General features: G+C 42.4%; 1 protein-coding gene across 1 annotated transcript in view; it reads right to left on the bottom strand.

Moving 5' to 3' along the window:
* The window catches only part of Fbn2 (fibrillin 2), a 198,052-nt gene that overhangs the window by 65,793 nt on the left and 108,637 nt on the right, over positions 1–23,622 (bottom strand). Inside the window, exons 16-25 of the mRNA XM_021150431.2 lie at positions 22,609–22,761; positions 21,928–21,981; positions 20,091–20,216; positions 19,256–19,381; positions 12,935–13,054; positions 8,601–8,738; positions 8,018–8,068; positions 7,441–7,566; positions 3,924–4,151; positions 3,295–3,420 (exon numbers count right to left, since the gene is read on the bottom strand). Coding sequence (XP_021006090.1) covers positions 3,295–3,420; positions 3,924–4,151; positions 7,441–7,566; positions 8,018–8,068; positions 8,601–8,738; positions 12,935–13,054; positions 19,256–19,381; positions 20,091–20,216; positions 21,928–21,981; positions 22,609–22,761 — 1,248 coding nt within the window. The remainder of the gene's footprint in view (positions 1–3,294; positions 3,421–3,923; positions 4,152–7,440; positions 7,567–8,017; positions 8,069–8,600; positions 8,739–12,934; positions 13,055–19,255; positions 19,382–20,090; positions 20,217–21,927; positions 21,982–22,608; positions 22,762–23,622) is intronic.

The following is a 23,622-nucleotide window of genomic DNA, read 5'->3' on the forward strand; positions in this document are numbered from 1 at the left end:
CAGGACACAGAGAGGTAGCCTCCAAGGCAGCCACAGCACACTCCTTCAGTCAGAGAGCGTGTGGACACAGCAGGGCCCTGGGATGAACCTGTAATGCGATCTGTGTCACAGTCGGATGAGAAGTGCTTACCTATCTGACTTTCTAAAAATAAAGGAAAATTATGTGCTCCTATTTTGCTATGTTTGTTATATTACTGTTAGAATCATTAATAGTGTGTGGGCACTCTCAGAAAGTTTGGAGAGACCTCTCACACCTATAACATATTTTCTCAGAAAGTTTGGAGAGACCTCTCACACCTGTAACATATTTTCAGTACAGAGATTGAATGTACACAAAAGATATTTAAGAAAATAGGAGTCATATTTTTTAAAGTAACAATTAAATAAATGTGTCTGCCACTATCTTGTTTCATTTTAAAATATTTATTGATTTATTAAGGCGGGGTCTTACTGTGTCTCAGACTGGCCTGGAACGTCCTACATACATGAGGAACTACATACATGAGATCCACCTGCCTCTCCCTGCCAAATGCTGAATTAAAGACACATGCTGGCACACCAGGCTCATTGTCTCTTGGTGAACTGAAATCGAAGTCTTTTTGTATAGGCTATCAATGGGCAACTTGCACATTTGGTGGGATCAGTCACAGTTCCTACTTTCCATTTTTACTGTTTTCCCCCAGTTATCAGCCATACCCAGAACACCAAAGTGCTTTCTCTTAAACAAAAACCTCACTGACACAATTGGCCCATCAATTTCTGGTGGCTGCCATTCAGCATCCTCAGGGGAACAGAATAAAGCCTGTGATAAGCAGGGGACAGTTTCGGTAAATGTAAAGTGGTGGGAGCACCACGTGGTAGAATGACAGGCTTTATGACAAGGTGCCTGAGGACAGCCCAGTCCTTCATCTTCTGGGGATTTAGAAAATTCAACCATTTTCTTTATCTTTGTCTTCTTATCTATAGCAGAGCTCATCTCTACCATGAAGGGAGGCAAGCACAGGAACAGTGGCACATACACACCGCTGCACATAGACCTACAAGCCATCCTCTCTGCTACAAGCCATCCTCTGCTACAAGCCATCCTCTGCTACGAGTTTTGAAAGGCAAGGCTTTCGAACTGAGCCTGAAGGTTGTATGAAATTCTAACTTTCAAGAGGTGTAATAACTAGACAAGCAGCGACAAGCACACAGAAGAGTGGCGACTGGTTTTTCCAGAAGCCAACGGTTGCTGAGCGGTTGGCTGCAGAGGCTGACAATGTAGGCAGGATGGTCCTGATTACCCAGAATGCCACCTGCTAACAAGAATGGGAGCCAATAGCATTGGAAGGGATTTGTTCTCTGTTCTTAAACAAGGCAGTGCTACTAATAACCGGCTCCTGTTGTGGAAGGTGCTTGTTTCTGAGATTAAGAAACTTGTCTAATTGCACATTACAAGCAAGAGCTAAGGCTAGAGCTGGAAGAGCCTCAACTGCTTTGCCTATGCAGGTCCAGGATGGCTGGGTCAAAAATGGCATTTTTTGAGGGGCAGGCTGATAAAATATCTTGGCGTGACTCTAACTAAGGAAGTGAAAGATCTGTATAATAAAAACTTCAAGTCTCTGAAGAAAGAAATTATAGTAGATCTCAGAAGATGGAAAGATCTCCCATGCTCATGGATTGGCAGGATCAACATTGTAAAAATGGCTATCTTGCCAAAAGTAATCTACAGATTCAATGCAATCCCCATCAAAATTCCAACTCAATTCTTCAACGAATTAGAAAGTGCAATCTGCAAATTCATCTGGAATAACAAAAAACCTAGGATAGCAAAAACTCTTCTCAAGGATAAAAGAACCTCTGGTGGAATCACCATGCCAGACCTAAAGCTTTACTACAGAGCAATTGTGAAAACTCTCATGGTTGCAAAAATGAAGGATTTGGCTGTGGAAATTCAATAGATGAGAAGGCACTGGTATGTCTGCCAGATAGCAGCGACTGAAATGTAGACAAAGGTCTATCAGGAAAGACTCTCTTCTTCCTGTATTCCTGGGGTACAAAGCTGGCAGAATGCTCTCAGATGTCACCTGAGATGTTACCTTAGGCTGTGGTCAAGATGCTTCATCAACTGTCACAACTGTGAAATGAATAGCTGGCTAAGAAGAGGGTACGGGTTGGGAGGCAGGAAGCAGGAGAATAGGCAGAGATGGGGGCAAGGGCAGGCAGGGGAGCCGGGGCTGAGGAATTTCCTTTAATGTGTGCAAAAGGGAGATGGAAGAGGGGACAAGATAGGGTGAATAATCAAGGCTACAGAGACTTATCCTGTAGCAGGAGTGGAGAGGACTGGAGAGACAGGAGTTCACTTCAAACAGGGAGAACCTGTGGCTCTCTGACACTGGAGGAGGGGCGAGAGTGGAAGAGGGACTTCCATGAGAACAGGATGCCTGGGAACAGTCATGAAGAAAGGAGAGCTATGAAGGTATGTCAATAGTTCAGAGGCACAGAGATGTTTCAAAAGCTCTGGGAAGCTAAAGTGGGAGTTTGCTAAGCAGTAGTGAGGGCCCTGCTGGAATGTTGGCATTCCAGGACAGATGCTGATGATGGTGAGGGGGATGAAGGCTTAGGGGCAGAGCAGCAAGACAAAGCAGAACTGAAATACCCAGGCCTAGCCCAGGCTGTGCAGCCTCAGGAAGCAGGCAAGAGAGACATTTTAATGGGCACGCTGAAAAAGGGCCAGGTGAGAGGTCAGAAAAGGGGAACGTCTACCCCTGGACATTCCATACACGGATGCTGGCAACTCTGTACAGAAATTCCTGGCAACACTGGTCAAGCATTTGCAATAAATTGCCTGTCGTCAAACAGAAACCTTCCTAAATTCATCTCTTTTCAATCCAAAGTGGGTAAGAATCTGTCTGCAGGTGAGGAAAAGAAGTGGAAACATGTCTCTAACTAACTAAAACAATTCCTGGCAGAGTCTTCAAATATGATATAGCAGGCACAGGCTCTTAGTGGCTCTATACTTTAGTACTCATACATTTTGAAGATCATTATTTTTACATACAAATAACTGCGTTTTGTGCTGTTTTGTAGCGCTCTAAGTTATTTGGAGATCTGGCTTTAAAGTCCAACGGGGGGAGGGGAGAAAAAGGGGAAGGGGGAGAAGGGGAGGGGGGAGGGGGAGGGGGAGGGAGAGAGGGAGAAGGGGAGGGGGAGGGGGAGAGGTGTTTTACGTTCTCACCAAGAAGATGGACTTTTGAAGGCAGATTATTCAAGCAAGAGAGCTAGGGGTTCATTCATAGAGAAAAATAATCTTACCGGTACAGTTTCTCTCCTCCATGTCCAGGGCGAAGCCATTATTGCAACGGCACTTGAAGCTTCCAATTGTGTTTCTGCACTTCCCATAGGTGCACATCCCAGGAAAGGCTTTGCACTCGTTGATATCTGTAAGCAGAGGGAAGGACGACTGGGGAGATGGTCGACAGGGGATGAGCACCTCCATCACTTCGACTTACAACCTGATTGCCATACACAGTAACCACGCACCCATCGACAGGGGCAGCTCCCCGGGTTGGCAACGACTACAGAGATGGCACAGGGCAGTGTCCACCATAGGAGAGAGTCTCCACCATCACCCGAGTCTTGCTCCCGTCTATCTGGCTGTTGCTTACACAGATAAGTGGAGACAGAGATCTCTCTGCTGCTGAGGTAGTAGGCAGAGTGGCCTCTCCTCAAGCTATGTCAAAAGAAAAGTCCAAGGACAGAAAGAGAGACAGAATGATCACTGTTGTGTTTCCCAGCTTTGTATCCACACCACTTTGTCCATGTCATTTATAGTTTTGGACCTTAGGTTGGCCACCAATGATATGTTGAAAACTTAACCAATGCTCAGAGAGCGTAGAGGGTGCCCAGTGACTATGGCGGGTCGGAGACCAGCTTGTACTTACCTTTGTAAAATGGACGCCCAGTGAGGATGTCCCCTCTGTTAGCAAAGCCCGGGCCCCGCGGGCACAGGGTCTCATATTCCTTGGTGCCAGGCTTAGGACATTCTTCACACTCTGTACCCCAAGCTGCCCCAACTGCACAGCAGCAGGCGTCCATGCGGAACTTCCCAGGGACAGGGTGGATGCACTCGTCCTCATCCCACTTCAGGAAGCAGTGCTCCATACGGATATCTGCATGGAGAGCACATGTGCAGTCTGAGCATGCGCGGGAGCACTCACTGAGCATCCTATCCCTGCTTAGTGCCTCGGAAACTATGGGCTCCACGCTAACACTGTTACATCTCCGAGGACTCTTCCTTCCTCAGTGGCCATGCTGGGTGAAGCGGACTCAAGGAAGCAGTGGATGACGGTGGGCTGGAGACAGACTTGAAGTGAGAGATCAGTTGGTCACCACCTTGAATGGACTCCATGGTAACAGTCATGTAGGGAGAGTGAAGGTGGTCTCTTTAGGAGATTACTTAACTCTCACAAAGAACCCCGAAAAGCTCTTGTGATGGCATGACTCTTCCATGTCCTGGCCCATGATCTCACTTTTACATTTTTCACATCAGAACAGTAATTTCGATGATGGGTTCTTCTTTGTCACAACTTTAAAGTAAATTTGCAGTCTTGTTAGGGTCTAGTTAGTCCTGTTAGGGTCTAGTTAGTTCTGTTAGTGTCTAGTTAGTCCTGTTAGGGCCTAATCAGTCCTATTAGAGTCTAGTTAGTCCTGTTAGGGCCTAGTTAGTCCTGTTAGGACCTAATCAGTCCTGTTAAGGCCTAGTCAGTCCTGTTAGGGCCTAGTCAGTCCTGTTAGAGCCCCATCAGTTCTGTTAAGGTCTATTTAGTCTTGTTAGGGTCTAGTCAGTCTTGTTAGGATCTAATCATAAACAGTAATAGTTGTTGCACCCCATCTGCAACTTACTAGAACAAGATGTTTTTACTTCAACTGGGTTTTGTTCTGTTGTTACGAATTTTGCATTTGAGTTTTTCCTGAGTCATATAGACATGTTGAATTCTTCACCACAAAGGGGCCAAATCATTTGTTTAAGTGAATATTTTCCTCCTAACTTCAAACTGTACCAAACTGTATGTTAGTGCTTAGCCTGAGTTACTTAGAGACCCAGAACAGCAATGAACAGCCATAAAGAGGTTGAGCCAGTATGATCTACAGACAATAGGCTCTTGTGTTGGTCAACAGAGATGGGGGACCTACGGTCACACACTGTCTAATGAAAAAAAAAAAAAAAGAATAACAGGCTCAGAAAAAGAGTTTTCATAGCTAAATAAAATGATTTTGGCGAAAATATTCTGAGGCATGGCATGAAGCTTGAAAACTGCTTCACAGAGGTTAGAGCATCCTGATAGAAGGGTCACTATAAAGAGGAGATAAGTTTGCTCTTCAGTTGTCCGTGTGGAGCATTTCACATTCTCAATCAAAGGTCGCAGCAACCTCTACAACTGTCTCTAACCTTGTGTAACACACATTTCCAAGAATCAAGACTAAGACGGAGCATGGTAATGTTTCATTTTGAGTCTTACATGTAGTCTGTCTACATTAATAGGAAGCAAAAGCCACATACTTGGCCATATCTAAAAGTCTCATTAGCACAACTTCCCTAGTTCTGATCTCTGGGTTGGCTTCACCCAGCACTGCCACTAGGGAAGGAGGACTCTTCCTGTGATGAGAAGGTTTTAATAACTAAATTTTAATTACACACAGGTGGCCCGAGGGCCACTGAAGTAATCTGTTCAGAAGTCATTCTGTGATAAACTGGAACCATGGGTTATGGGAACCAAGAATTTAAGAAGTCTTTATATTTGAGAAGAGTAATTTTGTATTTTTATTGTGAAGATTCATACCAGCATTTACACCAAGAATTGAGATAGCCAGGGCACAGGGCAACAAAACCTAAGTAGACACGTTGACTGGCTTGCAAAACCTACAATAGAACCTTGGAACCCGATGGCATGTAGGATCGGGAGTTTGCCACAATCCCCTCTGCTCCTTATTGTGTTTCACTCAGTTATGTCAGCTTACCTCCTGCCAACGCTTGAGATGACATCCTTATTTTATATGAAGCTCTAATACAGCAGCTTATCACTAACCCGTCCTTAGCATCTTTACACCGCCACACGCCAACCCCCTGAGATGTCCTTACATCCTCAGCAGGTGTCAACTTAGAACAAGTTAGAAAGAACAAAATCTTTCATCAAGTAAGAGGCTCACGAAGGCACTATTTGGGTTGTGAGGTTCTTAGATTTCCAGCAATCTCAGTATAAGCCATGTGGGGTGGTGTATACCTCTGACCCCAGCTCTGGAGTGGTGGGGACAAAGGATGGCAGGGTGATCATTGCCCTCCTAGTCTAGCCAATATGGAAAGCTCTAGAATCAGTGAGAGATCAAGTCTCAAGAAGAAGTTGGAGAGCAACCTGAGAAGAAAGAGTTGACTTGTGATGGACTCTTAAGTGTACCAATGTCGATGCAAGCACTCAGATATGCACACATCCACAAGAAGAAAAATCAGCCAAATTAAAAAAATTCCATGTTGAATATGTGCTTTCTAAATGGTTCCATATGAACCACAATACTGCTTTCTATCCAGACTCAAATATGCTGTCAAAATTAACTTAAAATGAAGTCTCTGTTACAGTAAATTAAGCTCTGTAGTACTGTGGAGTTAACTACTAAACTAGTAGTGGAAAAATATTATTGATACATTTAAATACTTGAAGACTGTCTAATATGGCATTACCACTATTCCTTCTCTGTCTACCTTCTTAAGTGCCAAACACAACAGCGCTGACATAAAAAATGTTTTGCAAACTACAACTTCACTATTCCAGAGCTTATTGGGAAAAGTAGTCTTAAAAAAAGAACTTTCTGCTCACATATAACACGAAATAAAGGAGAGCTCTTTTTTTTCCATTTTATGAAACTCAAATTATTTCAGCTACGGCCCTGAAAAAGCCTAAGGCCAAACCACCATCCATACATTGTTGATAATGACTTTAGTTTAAAAAAAAAAAAAAAAAAAAAGCACTAAGAAAATCTGCCCTTTAATGGTGGCAGAGGAGGGAGCAGGATGATTGACATACCTTTGCCCCTCCCCCTTTATCTGGAGAGTCCAGCTGCAGTGGGCTGGTATATGATAATGTTTTAAATACTAGGTTCAAACTATGCCTAGTTTTCTTCTCCTATTAACTTCATATGAATAACTCAACCTGTCTAAAGTATCAGAAACTAAGGATTAAATGCTATTTTTTAGTCATGAAAATGTTTTAAGCTATTTTAAACATATATTAAACAGATATTTAAACACATTTAAACATATATAAAACATATATTTTCTCCCTCCAACAGTATCTCATTTAAAGCCATTTCTTCAAGTATAGATTCTGGTTTTGGACTGGCTTCCATCCAAAGGACAACAGAAATGATGGTTAGCTCCAGGCATATAGACAGGAAAACTCATCTCACCTAAACACACCCGGCCAGTACCATCCAGAGTAAGACCTTCAGGGCATTCACAGTGGAAAGAGCCTTTGCTGTTGACACAGCGTCCATTTGGACAGACGCCAGGAAACACCTCGCATTCATTAACGTCTGTAGAGGGGGGAGAATGCAGTAAGCAGAAAGGTAAAGATGTCACAAATAGAAAAAGCAGGTGTAGCCTCATTTCCTGTGTGGCCTGTTCAATCTGCAACACAGTGTGGATTATTACTTGAGTTTAAGCAAAAAAAAAAAAAAAAAAAAAAAAAATTCCACAAGGCAGCCACCAGCTTTCCTGGGCACCAGCTGTGCAGACGACCGCAGTCTTGCTGGTCCATAAAAGTGTAGCCCAGACATGCTCCCTCGCCAGCTGTTCTGTGCCTGGAAGGCTGGGGGACTTCCTTATGAAATTTCCTCAACTGTATAAAGAAGAGAAGTGGGAACCTCAAAGCTATTTCCTAAGCACACCATGTTAATTACACGGAGTGATTTTTAAATTGTGAGAACAGTGACTAGCAACTCGCAAGTAAAATAGCAGTTCATTTCATTCACTCGTCACACCCACCTTCGCAAGTCACACCTTTGATCCTGGCAAACCCTCTTGGGCAAGCTGCATCTGTAAGAACAGCAGGACAGCATTTGACTTCTTTATATACATATATAAAAAAATACATGGGTCTCAGGCTCAAGAGACAGGGTGAGGGAATTAAATTTAAAGTGGGGTCGCAAAGATCTAGGACCAATTGTCTTTGATTCAGAAAGCACTTCAGTTGCTATGGTAACGCTATCAGTGTTGACACAGTTTAAAATGATTTCTCCTGCAATTCATCTCTGTTCAAATTGACAACTGACTTAAAAGCAAACTAGTCAAAACCTCGGGGGAGAGGCTATCACATCCCACTGGGACATTCAGATGAGGACATAAAGTTTGAGCCAATTTCCTCTCCACATCTGAGATACTTAGAGGATCTGCTCTCTGTTAAACATACACTTCAAGAGGAGAACGAATTTTCCTGGGAACACAGTTTTGGAGAGAAGACAGCCTAGCCGTTTTTCCCACCACTTAGGACACACTGTGAGAAGGAGTGACCATTGATTTAAAGAGGACATTCCAGTGGCCACGTCGGAGGGTCTGGTCAGGCTCCTACCTAGCTCACAGCGCTCACAGGGGCTCCCCCAAGCGGCTCCAAGCGTGGCACAGCATTCGGATTTCAGGGTGGCTCCATTAATGTTCACCTCACAGCGGTTGTCCTGGATGTTGAGCCAGCAGGTCCCTTTCAGGCTGTCTGGAAAGGAATCGGAGAGGTTGATAAGTTCTTCTATCGGCAGACAATGAACTCTTGTGCACGCTAAAGCTATGTTACAGTGTGAAAAGGCACCAGAGTATTCATTCTTAAAATCATTTTTATAGCATGTTCTTTGAAAAGACGGACATGTGCCTGCATTTAAATATGGCATAAGTTAAATACTGACTGACACTATCTCATACAATGTGGCCATTTATATGATGATCTCTATTAATAATCTATGGAGGAATAACTGTTGCCTGAGGGTTGATTCTGGTACTAGGAATGTAGAAAATTGCCATGATCATACCATAACACATGTGGAAAGGAAAGTCCTTCATAGAATGTGCTTTGATAGTTAGGAACAAATATACCCCGAGTTTCTTTGTTACCTCACTCCTCACTGAACAAGCCAGCCAAAATCTACCTTCCGTACTAGAGGATCTAAGATTTCCCCAACTGAAGACATTTACTTGATTAATAATTTGGAAAAAAATCTAAAGAAAATAAAGACAGCAATCATCTGATGCTAGGACGTAATGGTGAAATGACCAGTATGTCATGTCTTGGTTACACAAGGCATATTTTCTTTTAGGCCTTTTTGCCCTGCAGATCTATCGTTTTAGCTCGAGATCCAAAAATAATATGTAATTATTTATAGTCAATTATTTGAACCTAGAGAAATATAACAAGATATAAAAATCACCTAGCAATCTGGCCAACTTAGAGAGCCACTTCTAATTTTTAAAATGTCTCTCTTCACATCTCATTTAACTTTTTATTTTTAAATAGTAAAATCCCCGTGAGCTACCAAGGACGTTTAGCTTCTGACTCCACATGTGTCTAGGGGGATGGTCAGTGGGAAGCTTTCGATAGAACAACAGATTTTAATTGAACAAAGTAAATGACAACAGATTTTTGAGCAGTGGTAGCGAACGTATTCCAAGCTGACATGCAAATTCTAACTGCCTATATAGCTACATGCCTAGTTTTCACTGGAGAACTCAGCGTTCAGCTAAGTGTGCACGAGACTGCAGTATCCTTGATTAATTAATTAATACATAGGTCCAGGTGTGCAGGTCAGAAATCTGCATTCTTGACATTCTCCTCAGACGATTCTGATAATAAACTCTTAAGCACATATGGTTGCACACACCTTAGGAATATCAAAATATAAGCTGAGGGTGTGGGCAGAAGGTGAGGATGTGGGAGGAGCTGGGTGAGAGTGTGGGAGGAACTGGGTAGTGTGGGAGGAGCTGAGTGAAGATGTGGGAGGAGCTGAGTGAAGATGTGGGAGGAGCTGTATGGGTGTGGGAGGAGCTGTATGGGTGTGGGAGGAGCTGAGTGAGAGTATGGGAGGAGCTGAGTGAAGATGTGGGAGGAGCTGGGTAAGAGTGTGGGAGGAGCTGGGTGAGAGGGTGGGAGGAGCTGAGTGAAGATGTGGGAGGAGCTGGGTGAGTGTGGGAGGAGCTGAGTGAGAGTATGGGAGGAGCTAAGGGTATAGGCGGAGACGAGGGTGTAGGAGGAGCTGAGAGTGTGGGAGTAGCTGAATGAGGACATGGGAGGAGCTGGGTCAGGGGGCGGGCAGAACTAGATAAACATACAGAAAGTATGTACATAGACATAATGGGATTTTGTGACTTTTGTAGGAAAATAAACCCAATTGGGAAGGTTAAATGAAATAAGCAAACTCAGAAAGACAAATATTATATACATAACATAGATTGAAATATACATCTGTATATATGTATGTGTGTATATTTATACATACATATTTGTATATCACAACTAGACAGGGAAGCATGAGTGGGGAGAAATAGATCTTTAGGGAGGGGCAAATAAAGACAGTAATGGAATATATAAAAGAGGAAATAAAAAGGGGGGCCAACTGGGGGGAGAGAAGGAACCGGTTTGTGTAGGGAAGGTGATGGGGGCTTGCAAGGGAGGTCAGAGAGACAGGGGGATGCATAAGAATACAATATAATGATATGTGCATATGAAGATGCTGTGATGAAATATATCGCTCTGCTAAGCTAACCTAAATGAATTATTAAAAATAGAAGACAAATAATGAGTGGGGGTAAAGAGTGGTTGAAATATGGGTCGTGGGTATTCACTGTGAGGTTTGGGAGTAAGTCATTAAGGTTGAAGAGGAGAATTTGGGGTGGCAATGGAAAGAATGGGGCTGCCACTTGCCAAGACAAAAATGTTTCTAGGAAACAGGATCAAGTGTGAAACTCAGAACCTGGTGGTGTTAGTCATCTTCGCTGAGATGTCCAGAGACATCCACATAGAAATAGCTGCAGCCGGGTGGGGACACAATCCCGGGATTAATAGAAAGGTGAGGATGGATCCAATGGAACTGAGAAACAGTGCAGAGAACAACTAGGGGTGAGTGCAAAAAGATCAAGGGCTGACTGGTGATACACTGCAGGCTGGGGGTCAGGAGAAGAACAGAGCAAAAGAAATTAGGGGAAAAAAGGGAGCCAGAAAATGGTTGTAGTTGGGATGTTTACAATGCTGATCCTGAGAAAGTGAGTGGCTGACTTTATAATCTACCACGAGGGATAAACAGTGGGACCTGTTATCAGGGAAGCTGCTGTTCCTTCTGTCCGCAGAAGTCAGGGACATGGGGCAAGAGTGCAGACCCATGGGACACGGGTGCTAACCCAGTAGAGCAACACAACTCTGTAAGGATGAACTCACTGCACTGTCCTAGAAAGCTGAACAGCACTACCCAGGATACGGTTGTCTCCTTAGCATTCACAAAATCACATTTAGTATATCCGAAGGACTAACTTAAACTCTGCAGCCAGCCTTAGTACCCTAGTGAAGTCACAGATGATCCGACTTTTCATTAGTAACCACAAAGTAGAATTTTCTTTCCTTTACAAATTTAGTGACTCAGATTTGGTGACTAGCAGCGGCAGGCTCATCACTGATCAGAACCACCAACAGCCCCACTAAGAACGTGTTCAAGGCTGGCTGGAGAGATGGCTCAGTGGGCAAACGTGCTTGCCCACAAGCCTGGTGACCTGAGTGAGATTCACATGAAGGAAAGAGAACCAAGGGAAATACTCAAAATTTTATCATAACGAATGAAAATAGTTAAAGTTTCTGTGTGGGTAATGTGGTAGCATTCAGTTGTTGGCAAGTGAAAAAAATGACTTAATAATTTGGAAATAAACATCTTTGTTTCATTAGGTAACTCTAAGGACAAAAGGCAGAGATGAATTCACTTTGCTTAGATAGTAAGCAAGAACTCGCCCATTTATATGGTGCGATGTGAAGCCAAGTATCATCAGAAGAATTAGTTTCCTTTAAAGGTGGATTCTAGGCAGGATGGGAGTCTGGGCATGCCTGGTAAATAGAGCCACTGCCACTAGACATAGAAAGAACTGACCTGGGTAGACCTCGTCTGTATACATCTTTAATCAAATTAACTTACTCTGCATACATTATATGTCACTACCAAGACCTGGACTTGAGCAGGCATGATGGCCCATACCTATCATCCCAGGACTTGTGAAGCTGAGACAGAGGAATTATATGGAGTTCTTGGTCAGCCTGCCCTGCATCAGATCCTAGGCCAGCCTGGGCTATATGTCAAAATCCCAGCTTGGAGCAAAATCATGAATAAAAGAACTGGCCTTAGACGTTTTGAGTCATATTATCACACCTAGAGATTTTCCAAAGTAAGAGAGCACTTATCTTCCTTTCTCTGGATTCTATCAACTTGCGATTGGCGAGGGAAAGGAAAATACTGAACTCCTTCTATGTGCCTAAAAAAAAAATCTTCAAACTCTTGTCCTGTGAACTGAATCCAAACCCCATCATGTCTTTCATTATGACAGATTTAAAGTTTCTGTGATGGGATTTGACTGTGCTGATGCCTAAGGGATTCATTTAAAGGTAAGAAATGTGTATAATGATTTGGGAATAAACGTCTTTGTGATGGGATTTGACTGTGCACATGCCAAAGGGATTCAAACGTAAGAAAAGTGTATACACAGAAATGCTCACAACTGTGGCAGCATGCATCTACAGACATGAAAGGAAGGTGTTCTAGAGCCTAACTGGTTAAAGCCTGCCCAGCTTCTGCTCTTCTGCTCTCCTCCCCGTCAGCTCTGTTTTCACCTCAGGCTGAGGCAAGAGCATGAGCGACTGTCACAGGGAGATCCATGCAGGGATCTTACCGATGCAGATGAGTCCAGTGGAGCTGAGCTTGCTGCCGGGGGAGCACTCACAATGGAAAGAGCCCAGGTTGTTCCTGCAGGCTCCATTGACACACGGGTTGCTCTCACATTCATTTACATCTACAATCCAGAAGGAAAAGATTCCGTTAGAGCTGCCATGTGTTTCTGGAAAATATTATTCCAGGCAAGCCAGACTGTGCCAGAACGTCTGGTAAACTTGGCTCTTATAATTTTAATATGGATATACAGGGCCTAAAGTGAATAGGGAAGGTAGACATGTGTTCTACAGCACGGATAGCCCTCGACATGACTGGAGACTCAGGAGGACCGTAAGCAACACTCTATTCGGAAGATGATTCAGTATGTATGTCTTCTATGACTCTAACTGTATATAGTCGATTTGTTTCGCTCTGTAGTTTGTTCTAACTCCAGGTATGACTCTGGGACACAACAAAGGTTGGATATTTCTGTCACTTACGCTTCTGCGAAGCTTTGAAGACAAACGTATATCAACAATGGCTTTCATTCTTAACTCTTAGAGGCAAACCAAGAAATAAAAACTGGGATATCAATCCAGGCTACAGAACTCTCCCCAGCTGTCGTCTATTAATCTCTTTCTTGAGCCCTTTATTAATTACGTGATTAGTTAAAGAATTACTTTACACCACCAAGTTTGGTCAGATATGATATAGGAAAATGAGTGCTGGGGCAGAGTGGCAGGGGGCGTGGTTCAGGCAGGGGCGTGGCTCAGGAGGGGGCGTGGCTCAGAGGTAGAGCATATGCCTCAGGCTCTAAATTCAATCTTTAGAACCATTAGAAATAGAAAAAAATGCTGGGCAGTGGTGGCTCACGCCTTTAATCCCAGTACTTGGGAGGCAGAGGCAGGCAGATTTCGGAGTTCGAGGCCAGCCTGGTCTACTGAGTGAATTCCAGGATAGCCAGGGCCATAAAGAGAAGACCTGTCTTGAAAAACCAAACACCAAAAAGAAAAAAAAAAAAAAGAAAAAAAATTAACTGCACTCAATTAGGGCTTGATGACTACCGGCTTTTAGCCTTAAATCAAACAATATACCAGTAAGCAAATCCTGTTGGTGACAAAAGTAAAAAGAATCACAGTACACCTGTTTGTTTTTGTTTTGTTTTGTTTGTTTTTTTGATTTTGTTTTTCAAGACAGGGTTTCTCTGTATAGCCCTGGTTGTCCTGGAACTCACTTTGTAGACCAGGCTGGCCTCGAATTCAGAAATCCACCTACATTTTTTAAAGAGGTGATTTTCTCAAGGTTCTAAAGTCACTTAACACATGCCTCAGTAAGAGGCAAACACAATTCTCAGTTAAAATATGAACAACAACGTTAAGGACACTTCCTATACAAACTCAACTACTCAGCTTACAAGCGTCATCATTGAGATCCCATCCCCACTTGCTAAGTGATTCCAAACAAGTCAACATGCCTCAACACTCTTAGCTAGACAGTAGAATTTCTGAGATTCCAAGGAGATACTGCCCTCCATACATAGCTTTAGATTTAATATAGACTATATAAAATAGTCTATATATTTTTAAGATTTATTTATTTATTATTATATGTAAGTACACTGTAGCTGTTTTCAGATGCACCAGAAGAGGTCGTCAGATCTCATTACGGATGGATGGTTGTGAGCCACCATGTGGCTGCTGGGATTTGAACTCTGGACCTTCAGAAGAGCAGTCGGGTGCTCTTACCCACTGAGCCATCTCACCAGCCCAAGTCTATATAAAATAGTCTATATATTATTTCTCTTCTTTAAATACCGAAACAAAGACATATAAGTAAAGCCGGAAGGCTCTAATTCTTGCCCCTGACTATCTCAAATAAGATGTAAATAAACCGGTCCTGAAAGGGGGGCAGGCTCAGAACTGACTGCCAGCTAATGGGTTTAAAATAGCAATTCAGAAACCTATGTAAAAGGACCAAAGACACACTAATACGGGAGAGGAAAATGTCATGGGAGCCTAACTATAAACAAAAAACTACAGGCATGTAAGGAACTCTGAGAGTCAGGAAGAATCTCTGATTATCTGACACCAAGTGGTCAGCCCTAAAAACATATATGTACAAGTAACATATGTACTGCGAAGGTTATATTTATATATTTAGAAACACACACACACACAAACACACACAAAGCAACAACAACAACAAGGAAACAGAGGCCATGAGCTTGAGAGACCAGTACATGGAAGGTGTCAGAGGGAGAAGAGAGACAAGGTGAGAATTATATAGTTGTATTTTAATTAAAAAAATCTATATAGAGAAAGATTATTGCTTCTTCAGAGTGACTAAAGAGGTGCTCAGGTGTTAATTTAGTTCTTGAACTATAAATTATCAGGGTGCAGGGATACAATTACATTTGGCTTTCAGAGTGCTTGCAGTAGAAAAAGACCTCTTAAAAGAGAAATAAAAGTCTTCCTAATAATGTACTAATTCAGATGTAAGCCTTTTTAATGAAAGCAAATGCTTCACAACATTGAAATCCTTCCATGAAAACGCAAGAGCCGAAGAAACTAGATGTGCCGGGAACAGGCAATCTGTCTGAGGGGATCCCACATTTAATTCTCCAATGAATTCATGTGTGAGAAGATTTCCCCCAAAGACGAGTGCCTGTGTCATAGTTTTACAAAGATTCATTTTGAATTAAGCAATGGTGAACTCAAAGACTATAAACACATAGAGGGACAAGTACAAATATCAGCTATTTAGTTTTTCCCTTAAATATATATATATTTTTTTATGGTATAAATGTCATGGAACCAGAAATTGAAACAGTTCACTGTACATTTCTGGAAATAAACTTCAAAGCACATCTGGTTTACATTTAACTAGTTATGTCACTGGAAACACAATCTAAACCACAGCGATTGATGTAAAAAATTTAACTTTCACAGACTCTCCAAGCTCAGGCAAAATTAAATAATTTTTTTTTTTTGGTAACTGGCCTAAAACACAGAGGAAGATCCTGCTTATTGTTACTGTTGTTTATTATATATTTAAAGTAAGCCATTGAAAACATGAATTACAAATAGAATAAGCGAACAGAGAAAATATAAATACAGAAAGTCAAAGTTTGCATTGATGCTGGTAATAATTCTCTGTCTAGCCCTTGGAAATTAATGAAGAAAGAGTAGAGAGATAACTCAGGCTGACAAATTGACTGTGGCCAATGGGGGGCGTCAGGAGACCCAAGGGGAGGAGAGTTGAATAGCCTGTGGGTTTGTACAGACATAGTATTTAGGAGAAATCTTTTGATGAAATTCAAATAACAGAGTGTAAAATTTTGGGGGAGCAAGTTTTCTGTGTAAATCTGTTTTTTTGTTTTGCTTTATGTCCACCAACACCATACGGTTGGGGCCAAAATATTTCTCTATTATTTTATCTTTATTTATACAACACAAACTTCTTTCCCATGAATGGCTCAGATGGTTTGTTAAGAACAAGTGTCCTTTGAACAAAATAAGTCAAGTTGTCTCTCTAACCTTCCTTGTTGGCTGATTTGCTATAGAAGTTCCTTCAAATTTATGTGGCCACCGAAGATTGCCTTGACAATTCCGCATGTATATCACGGAACCAGACCCCAACCACTCAGTTTTCACTTTATTCTCAAGTGGTTACCAGAATGTATGGTTTCAACAGAATGGGAAAACGGACCAAATAATGGACAGTACTGAGCTAATTGAGATGACGACTCATCTGCTCTTGCTTTTTAAGTTTCCCGAGATTTAGATGAACCTACCCTTTAATAGAGAACTGAATTGGTACAATGGATAAAGGCAGCAGAAAGTGTGAACACCCAGGAAAACCGAAACAAACAAACAAACAAAAAACCTCCAGCAATCCCTTACCACATCCCTCTGTGGGGTAGGTGTGGGGGGACAGGGACAATACAGGGAAATCTGACTAGACAAACTTTCCTCAGAGCAATGTTGAAGGGTAATGGGCGTTAGGAGTGAGAACAGAAACCAGAGAATAGCAACTGTCACACGCATAGCTGAGGAGCCTGCACTGGCTTTACTGACAGATGCCCTCACTCTTAGGGAACCCTGTGAGCATCAGGTAGAGAGGGGCCATGTACTCAATACCCAGGATGCATGGGTAAACAGTTACCTCAGTTAAGTTTAGGAAAATGTGATTTTACATAGATGACTATCTTCCTCCACACCCCCGACACCACACCTTTTGATGAACTACTGTTTTTCAAAGGTTCCCCCTCCACACACACAGCTCAACCCAAACTTAGAACTGTGCTCTGTAATTGCATTCTACTGACTTCAGCTGAGACTCCTGTGTTGCGGCTTCTTGTCCAATACAACTTGTTTGTGTCCACAAGAATGCTTTGAAGTTAAAGATGAAGATAATGCAACTCCTCCTCCTCCTTCTTCTCCCTCCTCCTCCCTCCTCCTCCTCCTCCTTCTTCTCCCTTCTTCTCTCTTCTTCTTCTTCTTCTTCTTCTTCTTCTTCTTCTTCTTCTTCTTCTTCTTCTTCTTCTTCTTCTTCTTCTTCTTCTCCCTTCTTCTTCTTCTTCTTCTTCTTCTTCTTCTTCTTCTTCTTCTTCTTCTTCTTCTTCTTCTTCTTCTTCTTCTTCTTCTTCTTCTTCTTCTTCTTCTTCTTCTTCCTCCTCCTCCTCCTCCTCCTCCTCCTCCTCCTCTTCTTCTTCTTCTTCCTCTTCCTCCTCCGCCTCCTCCTCCTTCTTCCATCCTAACGCTATTGCACTTTTCCTGACTGTGGAGTCACCGAGCGACAAGTACACCCACAGAAAAGGGAAGGGTATTCTGCAATAATTAATATGAACTTTCTTTTTTTCCTTTCCATTTCTTTCTTTGATATTTTCTTTATTTACATTTCAAATGCTATCCCCTTTCCTGGTTTCCCCTCCAAAACCTCCCTCCACATATCCCCTCCACTCCAGGTCACCAACCTACCCACTCTCACTTCCTGGCCCTGGCATTCCCCTACACTGGGGCATAGAGCCTTCACAGGAACAAGGACTCTCCTCTCATTGATGACTGATTAGGCCATCCTCTGCTACATATGCAGCTGGAGCCATGAGTCTCACCATTTGTACTCTTTGGTTGGTGGTTTAATCTCAGGGAGCTCTGGGGATACTGGCTAGTTCATACTGTTGTTCCTTCTATGGAGCTGCAGCTAAGGAGTTTCAGCTCCTTGTGTCCTTTCTCTAGCTCCTTCATTGGGGACCCTGTGATCCATACAATAGATGGCTGTGAGCATCCACTTCTGTATTTGCCAGGCACTGGCAGAACTTCTCAGGAGACAGCTATATCAGGCTCCTGTCAGCAAGCACTTGTTAGCATCCACAACAGTGTCTGGTTTTTGCGATGTATATGGGATGAATCCCCAGGTGGGGCAGTCTCTGGATGGTCATTCCTTCAGTCTCTGCTCCACACTTTGTCTCTGTTACTCCTTCCATGGGTGTTTTATACCCCCTTCTAAGAAGGATCGAAGTATCTGGAAGTAGCAACTGGGTTTGAGCATATTATAGGAGCCCCCTGCAGGCCCACAGAGTGTAAAGAAACTACAGGAGGAGAGTGAATGGTAGTTAAGAAACAGATTATTCTGAAATACCATGTGATCAAGATACCAAATCATGATGTCATAGCCTCATGCACTGATGTCATAGCTTCATGCACTCATGTCCTAGCCTGAATCTCACTGAAACCAGAGATTTCCTTAAGCCCTTAACTGGCTCAAGCAACGTGCACTGTGTAGAAACTCATGGCATAAAATAAGTCTTAAAATATTGAACAAATCCAAATAACATCCTTTAACTTGTCAAACAGAAATGATGCTTTTTATAGATTATCTATTTCAGCATGGCATTAGTTTCACATAGGCTCCAAATATTTTTCTGGGTCAGGATTTTGACACTGTTAACCATCTATTTCATAATAAAGTGGCTAACAACTGAGTCTTTTTGGAATGAAGGTTTGTAGGTTAAGGTGTCACAGTGATTTTTATTTCCAGGGTGAACCAAATGAACAAAATCAGATATTTTATTTTAAGGAGTCAAACAATATGGCTCTCTCTGTTGGTTTTTCTAAGGGTTGAGAAAACTATGTTGAGAGACTACGTGAACAGAACGAACCAACATCTGTTTATAAACTGTGTTTTTATGAATGCCATTTCCCGAACTTCCAAAGCAGTGAACAGAGATCATAAAGCAGGGAAGACATTCATTCACACGTCCTTAGAGCATCCTCATTCGCTGTGACTGATGTTGGTGCTTCCTGGGCAAGGGCACGCCGGAGTCAAGAAACACTGTCCTTACCTTCACAGGTCTCTGTCTCCGTCCGGAACACATAGCCAGGGGGACATGTGCAGCTGTAACTGCCAGGGGTATTTCTGCATAGGCCGTTGTCACAAAGCAGCCTGTTAACCAGGCATTCATCGATGTCTGCAAGCAGCCAGTGGAAGATAGGAGACGGAAAGGGTTAAAGGCGTAATGCACAGACCACTTCTGCTTCCCTTTTCTTTGTTTGGTCCCTGGCTCCCCCTCTCCTCTCTGCCTCAGTATCTCTAGACCACGCTAGAGCAAACTCACCATGTGCTATTCAAATGCTATGTTCTTATGCTGGTGAATGCTTTAAAAAATCTTCTCAAGTCCTTGCAAAATGCACAGGACTTGGCAAGGGCTCATTACTACTTCTTCCGTTGCTCGCTCTTCCTTCCCTTATATTATCTTATAAGTTGAAAAAAGGAAACACTTACTTTTGCTGTCATATTTAGGTACCTGGTGGGAATTAGTGGTTTCTGGATAAAGCTGAAGTTCCTCTAATCTGGAGCATCCCCCTTTCCCAACTTTACTATTACCAAGAGTGTTAGTTTTTGAAGTCCATGTCTCGATGGAAACATTTAGGATTAAAATAAGTACAGAGAAGCAGTGGGCAAATGATTCACTCATTTGGGTAAAGATTATCTTAAGTAATAGCACTCCATTGAGTTTGACACTGTGCTGTGAAACTCATTACGAATGCTTCTGTATCAATGTATGGTGCAAAGGCGATGAGGGGAGCTAAGTTGCTCTCATTAATTGTTGTTTCTTCTCTTATCCATGGGGTTAGATGACATGGATGGCCCTTGTGTATAAACCTCCAGTAACTTACCAATGCAATTTCTTCCCGAGGCATCGGGTTCATAGCCGCTATTGCAGTTACAGCGGTAGCTGCCTCGCAGGTTTTCACAGATCCCATTGGCACATATGTCAGGGTCCAAGGCACACTCGTTAATATCTGTGTGGAATATAGCATGGTCAACACTCACAGACACCTGTTTGTTGATAAAAAGGGATCTAATAAGGAACTTCCAACATGTGAAATATCTAACTTTGAAAACTGCAATATGCCTTTTAGAAAAAAAAAAAGGAAAGAAAAATAAAATGGAAGGATACAAGACACTCCACTGGTAAGTCAGAGAAAAAGAAAGGTGTTGGCAGCAGCCAAATAATTAAGTCATGCAGTATGTCTATATTTTTGACAAAATTAATAAAGGAAATTTACAGGCTGTTGGCTCAAAATCCAAGGGAAAACTCAATTTAATAAGTATCACAGCCATCTAATTAAAACATAGAAATTTATGAGGAAGGCCTGTATGATTTTATGGTCACAGGATGTTCCTGCTTTGTTCTCATATTTAGCAATTCCCTAAGTCATGGGATACACAGTGTTTCTCATTGTTGATGAGTTAAGAGTGGATACAGAAGACGCTAAAACATGGCTGCTGACAACCCAGTGATTTACAGCAAACCATGGGTAAATGACTGCCATGTCACCCAGGGACAATGTCACTTGTGAATCCAAATGAAACAAGCATACAGTTCCCAACAGGCAATAGGCTCTAGTTGGGGGCCATTGACAGGGAATCCTCTCCCTCCTCCTCCTCCTCCTCCTCCTCCTCTCCCTCCTCCTCCTCTCCCTCCTCCTCCTCTCCCTCCTCCTTCTCTCCCTCCTCCTCCTCTCCCTCCTCCTCCTTTCCCTCCTCCTCCTCTCCCTCCTCCTCCTCTCCCTCCTCCTCCTCTCCCTCCTCCTCCTCTCCCTCCTCCTCCTCCTCTTCCTCCTCTTCTTCCTCCTCCTCCTCATCATTACCCTAATTGCCATCATCTTCATCCTCCTCATCATCAATGACAAAAATGTGATACAAAAATCCAATTTTGTTCACTGTGATCAGATTCTGATAATGATTGTTTATAGGAATTAGAATTTACAAAACTTGGTTAGCCATAGAATATTTGTATAACCCCAGCACCTGGGACAGGGTAGGAGAATCAGGAGTTCAGAGTCAGCCTGGGCTTTGAGACTCTGTCTTAAAAAAGGGAAAAAGCAATTGGGAAGGCTTCCTTAGAAACTATGATTATCTAGCTTTTCATTTTGCATCCGAAGAAAAAAAATATCCCAGTAAAATTCTGCCTCCCTCTCTGGTTTCAGATATTCATTTAAAACGTAACATCACATCAGACACTCTCCTCTATTCAACACAGATGCCCTTGCCTCTCAGAGGTTTCTTACAACATGACGCTAAGTTTGCAATAAGAAAACTTAAATGAATTTTACTTCTACAGCCGGACAGAAACATCTTGGTGTTTCTAAAACACAAACAATTTAATTTTGGGATAATATGTCTAAGACTTGATCCATATCAAATATCCCTACAGATGGATACTTTTCTAGCTGTGTCTGTATAATCACATGATATAGCACCGTCTTAAAAAATTTGCACATAAAATCATGCATATGGATTGTTAGTAACATTCTCAACGAAGCACTTTTAACCAATAAATATTTGTCTGTAATGAAAAGCAGTCACATGGAAAACGCCACTTAACATCATCTAACTTAACAACCATTTCTCCACTTGTGAATTTTCACAGTAAATATAACCACATTCATCTGACAATCAGCAAGCTATACCGTTATATTTTAATAATCACAAGTTGAACAGACTCACCTCTTCCATCCACAGTGATGCCAACACCACTGCTACAGAGGCCATGGAACTCAGCTGTGTGATCAAAAACAAACGGGAAATGTTAAGCCACACTCACGCCACATCCATTCATTAGCATAACAATAGAGACAGAAAAGTTAAACAATACTCTGCCCGTTCCATAACTCAGTCATTAAAATAACAATTTTATGTACATTCATTTTAATAATGATAAAAATCAGTGCTTTCCTGAGAATATTATCTCAAGAATTTGAAATCAGTGAATAGTTAGAGAAAAGGCAGGGAGTTTGTTTATTTTTGAACCCCACTGAACTTATTTGTATTTGAAAGAGGCTCATCGCAATTATCAATGAACAAGAGTCAACCTAATGGACCTGAGGCTTGACATCATAAGGTGTCTAGAGTTTAAAGGATCCAATCAGATTGTTTTGTATTTGTAAGCTCAATACTGGCAAGTAGGAGGTCAACCTATTTATGCTGCCAGGGTAGCAGTCATGTATAAAATCTGGGCCACCATCACAACAGCAAATAGATCTTGTTCACGGTTGACTGCCTCCCTCATATGACAATGTGAACCCGGCTCTTTCTTCTTCAGTTCAGAAAACAAATCATTTTGTAGTAGACATAATCTTTGGCCGAATCCTACTGTCGAGTTTCTAGTTTCTTACGATGTGCAGTTACCTGAATTTTTAGCAGGGCAAGGCTGGCAGGGCTCTCCAAAACCATAGTCTGGATTAGCACAGCAGCATTCAGACTTGGTCACTGCACCCGGGAATGGACGCACACACACTCCTTTCTTGATTTCCCCATAGCAGGTGCTACGCATATGAGTGTCTAGTGGAGATAAAGGGATTTACCATCAGAGACTGAAATGGAAGGCTTCTTTAACCTAAGAGGTTACTGCCTTGGGAATGCCCAGGGAACATCTGCCATTTGCATCTTTAGCATCTTCAAGGTTAGGAAATGAACAAGTTTGTGTAGTGTAAGGGGGCAATTGAAAACGTACCAACGACTATGGTCCCCAGTCCTACCCATCTGAAGTTCTCTGTGCCACACACATGTCCATTACCCCACTATTCTCACAGATGTTCCATTGGCTAAGGATATAGCAACAGTTAAAAATCACTACTTTGAGCTTTAATCTCACCATGTCCTGGCCGCGCCTGGCACTGAACTCTTGTTTCTATTTGAGAACTTCTAAGGAGCAATGCAGATAAACTGCCTTGAAGCAACTGAGAGGTGCCTAGGAGATTATTTGCTTTGACTTCTTAAATTAGGAAGTCTTTCTTTTCAACCCCAGGACAATGCTGGTGACCATGTTTTTATCTCCTCCCATATCCCAACTCAATTAAGAATTACACTTTAGAAAATGAGCTGAGCATGGTGGCACATGCCCTTAATCCCAGCACTCAGGAGGCAGAGACAGGAGGATCTCTGTGAGTTCAAGGCTCACTTGGTCCACAGAGTTCTGGGCCAGCTACATAGTGAGAACCTGTTTTTATAAAAAGACTGTACTGGATAAATTTTTGCCAACTGAACATAAGCTAGAGTCATCAGAGAGGAAGGAGTGTTAGTTGAGAAAATGCCTCCATGAAATCCAGCTATAACACATTTTCTCAAATAGTGATCAATGGAGAATAGGCCAGCCCATTGTGGGTGGTGCCATCCCTGAGCTGGTAGCCCTGGGATGAGCAA

The sequence above is a fragment of the Mus caroli genome, unplaced genomic scaffold (assembly GCF_978045245.1).
Source record: "Mus caroli unplaced genomic scaffold, Mus_caroli_1 scaffold_19, whole genome shotgun sequence".
Lineage (NCBI taxonomy): Eukaryota > Metazoa > Chordata > Mammalia > Rodentia > Muridae > Mus > Mus caroli.